Source organism: Phoenix dactylifera, chromosome 15 (assembly GCF_009389715.1).
Source record: "Phoenix dactylifera cultivar Barhee BC4 chromosome 15, palm_55x_up_171113_PBpolish2nd_filt_p, whole genome shotgun sequence".
Classification (NCBI taxonomy): Eukaryota; Viridiplantae; Streptophyta; class Magnoliopsida; order Arecales; family Arecaceae; genus Phoenix; species Phoenix dactylifera.
In genome coordinates, this window is record NC_052406.1 from 5,849,796 (window position 1) to 5,864,057 (window position 14,262).

Below are 14,262 nucleotides of genomic sequence, written 5' to 3' on the forward strand. Positions count from 1 at the left end.
TCTTCCACAGTTTTGAGAAAGTGCCCATCGAAATAGATGTAAATCTAAATTGAACACGAGAATCGTTACCATAGATCACTAGAGCTTTGGTTAACTTATTCCTTTCTTTTTCTAGAAAATAGAAGCATGTCTCCAAACATCTTTTGTGTTGGTTCCCTCCTCACGTTCTCATTTGCTGCATCTTGAAGCAGCTTTAATGTCAGTTATTTCCTATTTTGGTTTCCATTAACCCAGTTCTTACTTGTGTTTCTAGTCTATTATCTACATCCTGCAATATATGCTGGAATCCACATTTTTCTGCGAGACCATGAAATGTTATTGCTGCATTCGGATACTGACATGTTATTTATAATCGAACATCTTTCTGGGCTGGTCTTTTGGAAATGCTCGCAGGTTGGTTGTTTTTATGTACCTATGTTTAAATTATGCTGTCCTGGGTTTTCACACTATGTACCGATCCCTGATATTTATCTTTTCCCAGAGCTCTCAGAAAGTGCATTTGTTTTTCTCCCCATTTTTTGCCAACAGTATATGTCTTACTGAAGAGGGAGTTAATCTGTGCATAAGATGAATGCCAATTTAAGTTCTTCAATTGAGCTGTCTTGGATTCTCTGCAGCCGATTCCACTTCCTATTTATTACACATGCTCTCCTGGCCTTAAATTGCATTATTGATCCATCAGATGGATTTATCATGCTTGATTGGATCCTCCTGAGAGTGGCATTAAAAGTTTAACTGCAGTGAATCATTGCTGATGGGAGCACTATTGTATGGTGACATCATTTTCTTATGCAGTTGAGTGAATTTGAAGACATTGTCTAAATGTGTAAGGGATAGAGCAAGGAAATCACAGACTGAAAAATTTCTGTAGTGGTCTAATCAAGTCAAAAGAAGCATCGTCAGATTTAGTAATTCTGAAGTTCTTCCTTTTGGGTAATCTGTGTTTAGTTGAATCTTCTTCTTAAACCCCAGACACATGGACCCAAAATTCATGTCAGTGTTTTGGAATCCATATAAGTTACTGAATATCAGCTTTAAAACTTTTTTATGCTATATTTGCATCTAAGATTTCTGAGAAGCTGTTAGGAATTTACACTTTGTATCCCATCATAACTATTTGAGAGGTTGACTAACGAGGTCATATGAAATAAGAGGATGATTTGCCCTCCCGCTTGTTCGTTCCGGTTCCTGTTATTTTTCTTCCCTCCATGTCTCTCACTGTCTTCTCTGCAATTAATTACCTAGCATGTCTGAATTCACCATCATCAATCCACTTCTGTTCAAAATGTTAAGTTATCGCAATTGGTGAGCGAGTTGTTATTGGACTTGATTATCATTCTCAAATATTATCTCTCTACCTAGTTGTAATGTAGAAGCTATAGAATGTTTGCTATTGTTGGTGCATTTGGTTCGGCAGTTGTTTTCCACTGGATGTTCTTGAGGATGGTGGAGTCTCTCATTACTCTTGAGTGTTTCATCATACACATTTTCGGGTATGCTACTTAAATTCTGTGTTTATTTTAACAAGATGATGTTAGTTTTATTTCGGCAATGGAGGAGATGCAGTCAACATTTTTTGGGCAATTTGAAACATGAAATCTGATGGCGCCGATCCCATTGTCGAACTCATGCTTCAGGGTTCACACTTTGATTCCTATATGGATTTTATTTGAACTATATTTTCAGACTCATGCATGCGTAAGTTGAACAAATCATCATAATCTTGAGTCCTTCCCTCAATAGGAGGACTCTTGAACAAATCCTCATAATCTTGTGATTATTTTGATTCCATGGAAATTATATCACAAGATCCATGATCCTAAGAGGAAGCTCTGTTAGGAACATGTGATCATGGAGGTTTTAAGCAGGAGCTCTGTTTAATGATTGGATCAAATCTGCAAATGAAGAACGCAAGAAAAAAAAAATTGAGGTGCAAATTTGCAGGGACCAGAGACACATGTTTATTTGACAGCCATAATCCGGCAATCTAACCAACTTCCATAAAATAGACTTAAAAGATCATGGAAAACCACCTCAGCAGTTCCGTTTTTTAGGAATCCAGCGGTCTGATTTGTTACTACACCTTATAGATTCCAGACCTCTGAATCTAGATTTTGGGCCACCATTTTAGCGCCGGAAAATTCTTGAATTCATAAAATCAGTCTTACTTATCTGCTCAAAAACTATTTAATCGAGTTAAAGAAGACCAATCAGATTTCCCATTGTTCAAATCTTGGGTTGATCCGATGGTCTGATCTGTCTCTCAGCCTCTCAGATTGTGGACCTCTAAATTTGGATTCTATAGACATTTATGAACACTTGACAGTACGCAAATTCATAAAATTGTTTTCACTTACCCGATCAAAAATTGTTTAATATAGTTAAGTAAAACCTATTAAACATCTCATTGTTTAAATCTTGGATCTGATGGGCATGTGAACCTATAGATTTCTGTTGATTTGATCCAACTGAATCCTACCATTACTCAAGCTTCTTATGTTTAATTATCAAGCCGATCGTTACACTGATACCGATCATTATTTAACAACCATCGAGATATAGCTCACCATAATTTATAACTGCTGCCTGACAGAAATAGATACTTCTTTAGATGATAATTCATCACTTTTTAGAAGTACAGTGGATGATCAATTTTAATAATCCAAAAGACAGATTTTGAGCAGATTGAAATTTTACGGCAATAAAATGTTGGATTCGGCTGCAACATTGCATAAATTGCGCCCAATAGGTTTAGATTATTATTGGGTTTAAGAACGAATCAATTGCTGGAAGATGCTCTCGGTGGAAAGTGTGTTTTCCTTTTTTTTTTTTTTTTTTTGTGTGTGTGTGTGTGTGTGTGTGTGTAACAGTGGATCAAAGCTTCCACCGGCTTCATTAAGATGGTGAAGAGGATAGAGAGATTGATGATATTACCGTACAGAGGAGCTCAAGGTGCTCGGAGCACTTTGGGATATTTTGTATTTCAATTTTATTGGATGTATTCGTACTCGTAATGTATGAAATGTCTGTTTTTAGTGCCAAAAAAAAAAAGAAAAAAAAAAAGAAAGAGGCTCAAGGTAAAAGTAACAAAATGTTCTCACTAGAGAATAGATGTAAATGGAGACATGGCATCAAGCAGTTATCGACGTGGGAGAGCTTGGAGGCGCATGGTGCCGGTGCATGCTTCTTAGACAGTAGAAAAAAAGATCATTCATCAAAGAGCCTCAATGCTCTGAGCTAGCTGTGCTGTTCTTTGGAGGCTTTTGTGAGGGAAGCTCTTGTTGGTCCTTTCTTTCTTTCTTTCTTTCCTTCTTGCCAAATGGACCAGCTAGTTCTAAGGATGGCGGGTTTTGATTAGAGAAACTATGTAAGTCCTGTTACAAGAACCTGAGGGTTGGTTTGGTTGGGGTATATCATATTATAGGATAATCTAACATTTCGTGAAAATCGTTTATCTTAAAAAATTATTGCAGAGGAAAATAAATTTTACAAAATTTGGTTGATGGAAAAATTACTCCAAAAATAGAATTGAAAAAAGTTTACTATATTTGGCTAGAAGTAATCTTATATAAAAATATTGCCAAATTCTCTTGAATAAATAATTCAAAAAATAATAATATTTTTTCTCAGTCTATTTGTTGTAGGAGCGAGAGTGCGCAAGATAATATCAGACCAGATATATTTTCATATCCAAAATTATTCAGATATAATGAAAATTTGAGCATCTGACTAATATCTATTAAAAAAATGGATATGGATATTGATAGACAACTTCCTGATCCATATTCGAATATCTGATTCTATTTGGATATGTGAGCATTTTGATATGTTATTAACTTAATTTACTATCTACTTAGTAATATCTTTAATTTTATAATCATAAAGTTTAATTATTCGAATTATTTAAAATAAATATAGATATGATTTTTTTTTACATCCGATTAATATCCAATCTTGTTTCAGCCCTAATTTGTTGGCCATTTATAGTCTGCTTACATAAATGCTGTGAATATTGGCAAATATTAAAATATATTTGCATAAATTAATAAATATCTTTTAATTAATTATACATATACTAAGAAATGCATTTCTTATTATAAATAAACTTTAGCATGCTTTGGTACATCAGTAAATATATTGTTGTTAATAAATCCTATGATTTATTTATTAATATATATTCATATATTAAATATATTATTATTTATAAATCTTATTAATCAATATTTTAATATATTTATAAATATTAATATGATATTAATATAGTTAGTATTAATTATATAATATAATTAATATAGTATTAATATAATATAAGTGAGGATATTTCTGTCAAGAAATAATAATTTTAAATTACCTTTATTCGGCAACTCGGCGTATGAAAACAAATACTACGTCCTTAGAGGTATCTGTTTTACCTTCTCTCTCAAGAAAATATATGATTCAAAAGTAAATTAATATTGGAAAGATTCCCTGGATCACTTACACATATTCCTAGGGTGAATTGGTAAAATTATCAATTCGCCTTTTGCTTGGAGATGAGGTAAATTACCTATATGTCTAATAAAATTGACATATAGGTATAACCCAAAAATAATTATAAATCATGAACTATTGCCAAAAGGCATATCATTATATTTGCTTCCATGATATCCAAAGCACAAAAAATGCGTAAAGGGAATTCGATTGTTTCATATCTTTGTATATCTTGCATATTTGTATTTTTTATACTATTTGATTGATTTCCAACCAGTTTAGTCTAACGTAGCTTACATAAATGGTTGGAATTAGCTAGGATATGACAGAAACTTAGAGAATATGGCTTCCACGTTCGCTTAACAGCATAACATTCTGTTAATATTCTTGGTCTACACGAGGTGGAGTCATATTTCTTGATCCAACTTTCATGTCATTCACATAAGAGGTCTTGTTGATACATGATATAAAGGTGTGCCCCATTAATGTTTTGCAATTGTTATCTGCTTAATTATGCTCAATCTGTGTACGCTTGAAACTAGAGTCAATAATGGAAGAGAATGAGTTTGGATGTAAATATTGCATCGTTAGCAATGTTTAAACTTTACTTGAAAAAATACTCTTCTTCAACGGAAACTCTTCTAGAAACTGAAGACTCCTATGGAATTGGTCCTATGAAGGAGTTTGTGGAATAGAAACAGATGATTGAAGATTAATTATTAGCAGTATTGCTGTTGAATCTGAATTGAGATCGGAGCCTAGCTCAGATGACCCTAAAGTTAGCAGGAATCGAGTTGAACCGACTAGCCGAGGTGTGGGGATGGCATGCAAAAAGTCTATTTGCTGGAGAGTTTCCGGTGAAAACCTTCCGATGTGTAAATTAGAATAGAGAAACAACAATATAGAAAGAAAAGCTTTCAGTAGAGTCGAATTCTCTATGAATGATATTGCATACTTGAGCCCCCTTGGACCACCCCTTTATATAGGAAAGTCTATTTTATCATTTACCTAGGTTGATGTGATGCGCACCGGTCGCCAAGCAACGACCAATCATATGTTTACGTCCTAGACATTATTTCGCATAGGCGGCGTACTGACCGCGTGCCAAATGCAGATGCCAGTTGCCAGAACTGTCAGTCCTTATCGGTACATATCGATTGTCTCCTCGGTTAGCCGGCTCGTCGGCTAGGGTTGAAGTCGCTCATCTCGGTTTTTATTCAAGGTCAAGGTCCGGTTTGAGGTTGAAGTGTCTAAATATTTTTTCCATCAAGTAGAATTTGTAAATAAGTATATGTTAAAAAAAAAGTGAACAAGAAAAAGAATTAGTAATAATGGCACCTCAAAAATAATGACAAGAACACTAATATTATTAATAGTTATAAAATGGGTCTATCTCTCTCTCATTACAATTTTTTTTTTATACATTGGCAGCTCACACTAGTCTCGCGTGAGCACTACCATCTAAGTCAAAGGACAAAATACCATACTACCATCTAAGTCAAAGGACAAAATACCATACTACCATCTAAGTCAAAGAATAAAATACTATAGTACCATCTAAGTCAAAAGATAAAATACTATATAAAGGTGGAAAAACAAATATGGGGCGACTTGGAGGTGCCATCGTACTCAAGTAATGAATACAAAGGCAAGAGAGACTTGGATTGGTCTAAGGCTTGCGTACTCGTGTATCTTACACTGAGAATAGATGAGATTCCATAGAAGATGCCAAAACTTGACATTTTACTCTACGTCTAAAGCTTCCAGTTACGGTGAGTTTTTGAGCTAAACAGGCTTTGATTGGAGCTTGCTGTGACGATTGATGGTGATTGCATGGAAGGGATGTGGTATTTGAAAATTGCTGCACACTCATAAACCTCCAAGGACATGTAAGCAGAGTGAAACAGAGGAGGAAAACAACTAGGCCGGTGGATAGGTAGAGAAGAGGCAATGGCTAGGGAAATAGGCTATGTGGGCAAAGATCATTGGGATGAGGAAATAAGAGCAAGTAGTTTTGGCATCAAAGGCGAGGTGGATGTTTGAGTGAGAGAGAAGAAAGGAAAGTCGCCTCCATCTATGATGTCTAAAGGCATGGCTCAGGTGGCGAACATCCTGAACCTAGATGTTGAATTTTTTGGTGTCTTTTTAAATCAAACATCAAGTCATACGATTTTTCTCACTGTCTGGATGTGTCTCTCATAGTTGTGGGTAAAAATTCTCCCTTCCACAACAAGTAGTCAATGCTCAGTATCATTGGGAAATTTTATCTGAAGTTCTACAGGAAGAACAGCTCATCATGAGAAAAAGAAATTTTCATCTTATGTAATCACACTAGTTAGTGTTTGCCCCTTGCTATCTTTTTTTTTTTTTTTTTCAGCTGTATTTGTTTCTGGTCCTGCTTTTTAGTTCTTCTCCCTATAGAGGGTGGAATACCACCACCTTTTTTCTTGAAAAATATGGAATACCCACCTTGCATTTGATTTCAAAAAAATCTTGACCAACTGGTCTAAATTGAGTCTTATTTTTTTTTCTAGCAATCTATTTCTTATGCACAAGATGCTATGAAAGAGCATCTTGGTTTCATTGGCTTTATTCTAAGCTTATCAGCTACATCCTCAATTATCAGTTCATTTGGTGCAGTAGAGTTCAGAGACCATTATAATGGCTTTACCGGCATCTTTTGACCATTGATTGGCTGGTGACATCAATGAGAGTATCTGAAAAGATTTGAAATCAGTGGATCGATAGGATAACAACAATTGAAAATATTGACCAGCTTGTTTGACTACCTCTCTGAAAAGATTGAAGAGATTGGTGCTTGTGACATTGAAACTCAAGCACAGAACTTTTATATGTTGGCCGTGGTACTCTTTCGTAATCAATCGACTCAAATATCTTAGATGGTTGCTTGTCAGCAAATAAAGCTCAGAGAAAATTTCTCTAAGAGAATAAATTAAAAAAGTCAGCGACATAGATCTTTTGCTGAATTTAGAAGCATTATTTGCACAAACTTGGCATCAAAGTCCTTAGCCCACATGCCAGATTTAGCAGCACAAAGTTAAGTATGATACCAGACCTGAAATTGCCTTTCAATTTTAGGTTTAATCTCTGTGTGTATTTGTTTCACTTAGATAAATTTAAATTCTTTCAACTACCATAGAAGGGACTGCAGATTTGGGAACAGATGTTTCATAAGCTGAAGATCTTAGGTTCCCTGTTTTAAGTCATAGCTTGCTTGGCTTACTACTAACCAAGATAGAGATCCAGAACTAGATTCATCTCGCATCTCTGAAATTTGAGATAATTTGATTTTGACATGCCAGCCCATAGAATCCGAAAAATTCTTAACCATGCTTAATAAGATTTTATCCCAAGTAAATGGTAGAATTACTTTGAAAATTTACCAGCAACCCAGCTAGCACCTTCAAATTCGAGTGCTACGAGAACCAGATATATCATAAAGCACACGCAGTTCTACCAAACAAATGAGATTATCGGGTGCTGATACAGAAGACACATCCATCCTTTTTTAATGCTAACAGGTGCATAATACGATTCATATAGGACCTTCTTATGGGGATAGTCTTGTCGACAACTTAATGGTTAACATTGTGTCTGAGCTCTTGATCCCACTCCTGTCTAGTATGTAAGGGTCCAAATGGACTAGAGAGAATCATTGAACATAAAGCATGTTTGGTTGAAAAAGTTTGGGCTCTAGAATGGAAATGGAAATAAGTGACTTCTATTTTATTTATTTTTTTGGTACAACGGCGGCTCACATCCTACGGGTGTGGATACGGCCAACAAAATTTGAAAATAATAAAGCAGAAAGAGACTCCGGCACTGTGTTCTTTAGGGATAAGAAATTAAATAGAAGAAGAAAATTCGATTTTCACTAAAAAGCTATTATGTGGCACATGCCGTCACTAGGGAGACCTCAGTCGACGCTCCCCACCAAAAATTTTTTGTGACTTTTAGTCCAACTGGACTGGGAGAACAACAGTCAGGTGCACCCATTGGACGCTGGAGCCAATGCTCGCGCTCCCTCCAAACAAAGCCTTCAGAATGGTGAGCCGCATAGGAAACGTCCCAATCAGCTGCACAATTCGCTTCCCTGAAGACGTGTGTAGCCTGATGGGTGTCACACGCCTGCAAGAGTCTGCGAATGTCCAGAAGCAGCAGCATGCCCTCACCTGCACGACCCCGACCCCTGATCCAGTCAATCACAGTGGCCGAGTCGCCCTCAAGGATAATCTGGTCTGCACTAAGTGTCCGTCTCGCATAGAATATGCCCTCCCAGGCGGCTCGGAGCTCAACACACACCACCGACGAATCGAAAATCCGTTGTCCCCCGTCGCCACTAGTATGGAATCATGATCTCGAATGACGAAGCCTACACCTTCGCCTCTCCTTTCAGTGGCCTTATTGCCATCAAAATTCACCTTCAGGAAACCAGGAGGTGGGGGCACCCAGGATACGAAAACATATCTGAACGCTACAAGAGCAGAAGGCATACCCCAGATGTCCCTGGCCAACTCGATAGATGAACTCACATCAGTGCTAAGGAACTCCTTCGCATGCAGTAATGCTCTGGCCACCACCGCCCACGGGGGCGTGCTGCGACCCTCAAAGACTCGTGCATTCCTGTCCAACCAGGAATGGTAGGCCAGGTAGGCAACACGAGTCCCTTTCTCCTCCACCCCAGGCCCTGACCCCGGGACCTCCAGGAAGCGCAGGAACTCAACAATGGACGACCACCTCTGCCCCGTATCATAGGAGAGCCCCGCACACCTCCAGATCTGACTGGCCCGCGGGCACTCAACTAGCACATGATAGATGGACTTCTCCACCTCTGGACATACTCCACAATCTGCAACTATCCGCACTCCCCGCCGCGCCAGAACACTCCTAGTGGGTAGACAGCCCCATGTTACCTTCCACAAGAATAGTGCGACGTACGGATAAACATGTAGTCTCCAGATCCAGCAACCATCAAACTGTCGGGCCACCGCTCCTCTCCTACTTCTATTTTAGCTGTTTGGTTTGAGAGGAGGAAGGATGGAACAAGAATGGGCCAATTTGAAGTAGCAATCAAGTCAGGTCGGGTTGGATGCGAGTTAGATTAAAAATTCATCGATCCAAATTCAAACTGTTTATTAAACATGTCAAAATTTTTAATCTAAATTTGACTTTTTTTATTAAACAGGTAACCCAACTTGACCTATATAACCCACTTATTAATAGGGTTAAACGAGTTTTTAACGGGTTAAATGGTTTAAACATGTTAAATAGGTTAAGCAGATCGGGTTAAGCAGGTCAGAAACAAGCAGAAACAAGTTAAGTAGATTTTGAAATAGGTTAAACGGGTTGGATCATAATTTCACCCAATTATTAAACGGATCAAAACAGATTAAACAAGTCAAATGTTTAAACCTGAACCCAACTCATTTAATAGACATGTTGAATCATTTACGACCCAAACACATTTATGTCAAACCCAAACCTACTTCAAGTGGGTCGTTCGTGGGTCGGATTGGCGGATTGGGTCATAAATTGCCACTCTCAGCGCCAATCCCCCAAAACCCAATCTCTATTTTTTCTCTAGTATTCAAATTCCATTCCAATTCCAATTCCAATCACGAACCAAATATATTAGGGATATGGCCCATCTAATTTTCATTCCAATCTATTCCGATCTGATTCCGGTCACGAACCAAACGCATCCTTAATTCATTCTTCCAATTTCTAACAAAGTTGCCTACCCTCCTATTCAGTAGACCAGTTCATGAAAGAATGCAACTTTGGTTCCACACCCACACCAAACCGAGCACCACCTTTTTTTTTTTTTGGTGGTTTGGCTGCTCAAGCAGTTCTCACATGAGCACATCCAGCTACATCACTAACAAGAATACTAGTAAAGTCAGTCGGAACTAGAACTTACCGGATCCATAGAAACTCTCCTGAATGCTGCGCAGCGAAGGAGGCGACCCAATCAGCTGCAAGCACCACCTTTGCAGTCTGCCACAGTGAAGCAGTTACATACTCAATACTTTCCATTGTTTCATAAATTTGTTCATTTTCATTTGGACCTGGGTAATCAGTAAATGGCACTAAAGATATTCTCATTGTTTTCACCTCAGTTGTGCTGCCAACTAAATGGACACATTGAGATGCACACATGAAGGGATTTACATTAGAAAGCTAGACTGATAGTTCCCTATCCTGATTCCCCACCCCAGTTGGCCAGAATGCAAAACGCAAATCCTTTGGATAAACTGCAATGGATGGGTCATTTTAGTTTCCTTGGGAAGAAGGATACTCAAAGATAAGCACCAAAAATAAGCTCTGGTAGTCATCCTCCTCGCGGTCATGGAAGGTAGTATTTAACATCTTGGAAGCATAGAGCAATGGAAACCAAAGGATAATGTGAAATCAATGCATCACCCTGTTATAGGATGTAAAGATCCTCAGTTCAGACTTTCATTCAAATCAGCTATTTCTTTAAAATAGCTATTCAAATCAGCTATTTCTTTAAAAGGTCTTAAATCTAAATCAAGGAAGCAAAAATTCTTTGACAGCATCCATACTTGTAATCTATTGAATGAATATAAGTAGGAAGAGGGGGAAAAACCCAAAGAGGCGAACTTTATCATGTAAGCTTTAGAATCCATGGCATATCATCAGGGTTCAGGGATTTGGTGAATGCCATTAATAGAAGTGGAGTCAAGTCCATTTAAGCCTTAACTGGCCACATATGATAGATGCAGCGGACCTGCCCACCAATCTGTGCAGAAGAAACAATGGCTTGCGGTCCAAAATATGCACTAATCTGATGATATTGATGTCAATCAATGAAATGTTCCTTTCTTTTGTGGACCATAACCTAACTTATGCTGACCATATGAATGGAAGAGTCGTGAGTTGCTAAAATCTTGAGGCTGTGGCATGCCCACGCCTCCAAGACCAAATCATTAGTAGGGCCTAGGCATATAATTGTTTGCACCGGACTACAGCAGATAAATGAGTTCAATACTTTGTGGCCAGTGCATTCATTGGAGCAATGAAACAGTGATACATGAAGAAGAAACGTGAGAAGGACAAACACTTTACTCCTACAGAAACTGTCTCCATGTGGCCACACAGTCAAAGAACCAGACGAAATGAACTAATGAAGCATACAGAGATGAATCTACCACAAATCCTACAATCAACAAAGAAAATTTTCAAGATTCAAATTTCACCTCAAGATTCGAACACCGCTCCTTGATGCCAAGTGATGATGCACCTGTATTGGAGAAGCCACAATGAAGTTATTGTTTGAGACTTCCATGCACCACCTACCATCTAAACCCCACTTGGACTGGCTCAGCATATCGGGGAGCAGCCTTGCTCCATGAAACTCTAATTAAGGTAGATAAGTATCAATAATGACCTACTGATACAACATGACATCAAGTTCTCTTTCTTCTTCCACTTCATCGAATATCTGGATGTTCAACTGGAACAAATAGATGCACTGAAACAATGACACAGTTGCTTATGAACTCTCTGAGGGGACTGGAACAAGAAAATAAACGCAGGAGCTATCATGTCTACGTTGTGTGGAGCCTATGAACTCTCTGAGGGGATATGAAGACCACCCTGCCCGATTCAAAAATAAGCTCTTCGGCTGTCCCACAAAGAAATGGCAAAAATTTTCTTCCTCTCGACGGTCATATGGAAAGGAGCACTTCTACAAGATCTCCACAAAAGATGGTGCATCATTCCTTGACCCTGCTAGAGATCGGTACATGTATAACTTCTGGACCCCCTCATCGTCATCATCTTCATCTCTGTCCCTGATGACTTCTACCACCAAGCGAGGCAGCCTCTGCGCCACCTCCTTGCAGCCCCTCAGCGACAGCTTGCATGAAGACATCCACACGAACCTCATGTTGTAGTAACGGTGAAGCCCTGAGAGCAGGGCTGAATCCCCGAACGGGCTGTCCCTGATCTCGAGCTTCTGCAATTGGGTGCACCCTTCCAAAACATACCTCAGTCCCAAGTCGGTGTCCCCCGCAAAGGCAACAGAAAGAGTCCTCACCAACTTGCCATACTTCCCAATGTAAGCAAATGCCTTGTCAGTGAGCAATCCAGAGATAGCGAGCCTCCGAAGCTTCTTGCAGTTCTTTACTATAGCCCCAAATCCTTCATCCATTGGCTCTCCGGTACGGTGATCGGGGCGGCGGCGTCCCATGATGCAGAGGCGGAACACCACGAGGTCCTGGCAATTCTTGGACATGGTAACGACGGCCGCGTTGGTCATCTGCTGGCAGAAGTAAAGAATGGAACGGAGCTTCCGACAGCCTTGAGAGATTGCAACAAGGCCGACGTTCGAGACAAACCCCTCGGAGTCCTCCGTTGGATCCAAAGGAAACACCCGCAGCTCCCGGAGGTCCTTGCACGTCGCTGCCACCGCCTGAAGCCCTTCGTCTCGCACCGCATCAAGCACCTGAAGCACAACCACCAGAGACCAAAATTTGAATGCGAAGTCCCGAGACAATGAATCGAGGACAAGATGAGCTGGAAATGTGATCGGTACCCAGAAATTCTGAAGATTGTGGCAGTGGCGGATCACTGGCTTGAGCTCCTCGGCGGTGATATTCGCAAAGCTGAAGTTGAGGGAGGTGAGGTTGGCACAGACGGGGTAGATGGCCGGGAGGCAGTGCGGCGCCACATCACGAAAGCCTGAGAGGCAAACAAGTGACTTGAAGGCGGCAAAGGTCCTTGCCAGATCCACCACGCTGCACCCTCCTCCTTGCAGGAGTGGGGCGGCGGCGGATCCGAAGGACCCAGTGCCAAGGTGGGTGAGCTGGGGAGCCCGCGCCATGAGGCGGCAGAGCTGCTCCACCGAAACGTGGTGGTTCACCCGCAGCCGCCGGAGGGCGGGGGAGCGGGCGACGAGCGCCTCCAGGGCCTCGAAATTGACAGCACTGCCAACACAATCGAACCCAAGCGACTCCAAGCTGGTCGTCGTCTCCGGGAACCTCGAAACCCAGTCCACCGTCTCATCCTCCTCGCCCTCCAAGTAGTCCTCTATCAGATCGAGCACTCGGAGATGCCTGAGAACGAGTTAGGGTTTGGCGTTCTGATCGGTGATATATGTTATTCAGCAATGGATGATTGGATCGGAGAGGGGATTGGAAAAGTTTTACCTGCACTTCTCGGCAATGACGGCGAGGCCGGCGGTGCTGAAACCTTCGCAGCAAATAAGGGAGAGTTCCTTGAAATTAGGGAAGGAGTGGGCAAGGAGGGAGAGGTCGCTATCAGCGACGGACATCCTCTTGAGGCAGAGCTTCTCGAGCCAGGGGTAGGCGGCGGCCATGGCGGAGACCCATGGCTGGAAGTGGGCGCCCCAGTTGTTGGGGACCAGGTTGAAGTCCGCGAAGCGGGGCTTCCCCTTGAGGACCACCGCCCGGATGCGGCGGAACCGCTCCGTGGCCCGGCGAGGGGAAACGGCGTAGCAGTTGCCGATGAAGAGCTCGCGCCGGGTCTGGGCCTCCGCCCGGTACCAAGGAAGGCACACCAGGGACGCCGCGTTCCGGTCCTGAGGCGAGCTCAGGAACTGGAGAACGTTCTCGAGAACGTTCTCCAGCACCTGGTCGGAGAAGGGCACAGGAGTGTCCGTACCACCGTCCCCGGCGCCGTCTCCGCCGCCCGCTCCGCCTCGTCCCCCGTCCTCGTCCTCGGACATGTCGGACCGCTCCCCTCTCATCAGAAAAGTGAAGAGGGGATTTATGGGAGGAGAAGAAG

General features: G+C 40.9%; 1 protein-coding gene across 1 annotated transcript; it reads right to left on the minus strand.

The window, feature by feature from the left end:
* Positions 1 to 11,491: 11,491 nt before the first annotated feature.
* Positions 11,492 to 14,258, minus strand: LOC103723729 (transport inhibitor response 1-like protein). The gene is made up of 3 exons (XM_008814745.4): positions 13,665 to 14,258; positions 13,052 to 13,571; positions 11,492 to 12,961 (listed from the first exon to the last, which is right to left on the minus strand). Exons 1-3 carry the CDS (start codon positions 14,222 to 14,224, stop codon positions 12,203 to 12,205), a joined length of 1,839 nt encoding a protein of 612 aa, XP_008812967.2. The 5' UTR covers positions 14,225 to 14,258; the 3' UTR covers positions 11,492 to 12,202.
* Positions 14,259 to 14,262: the final 4 nt, after the last annotated feature.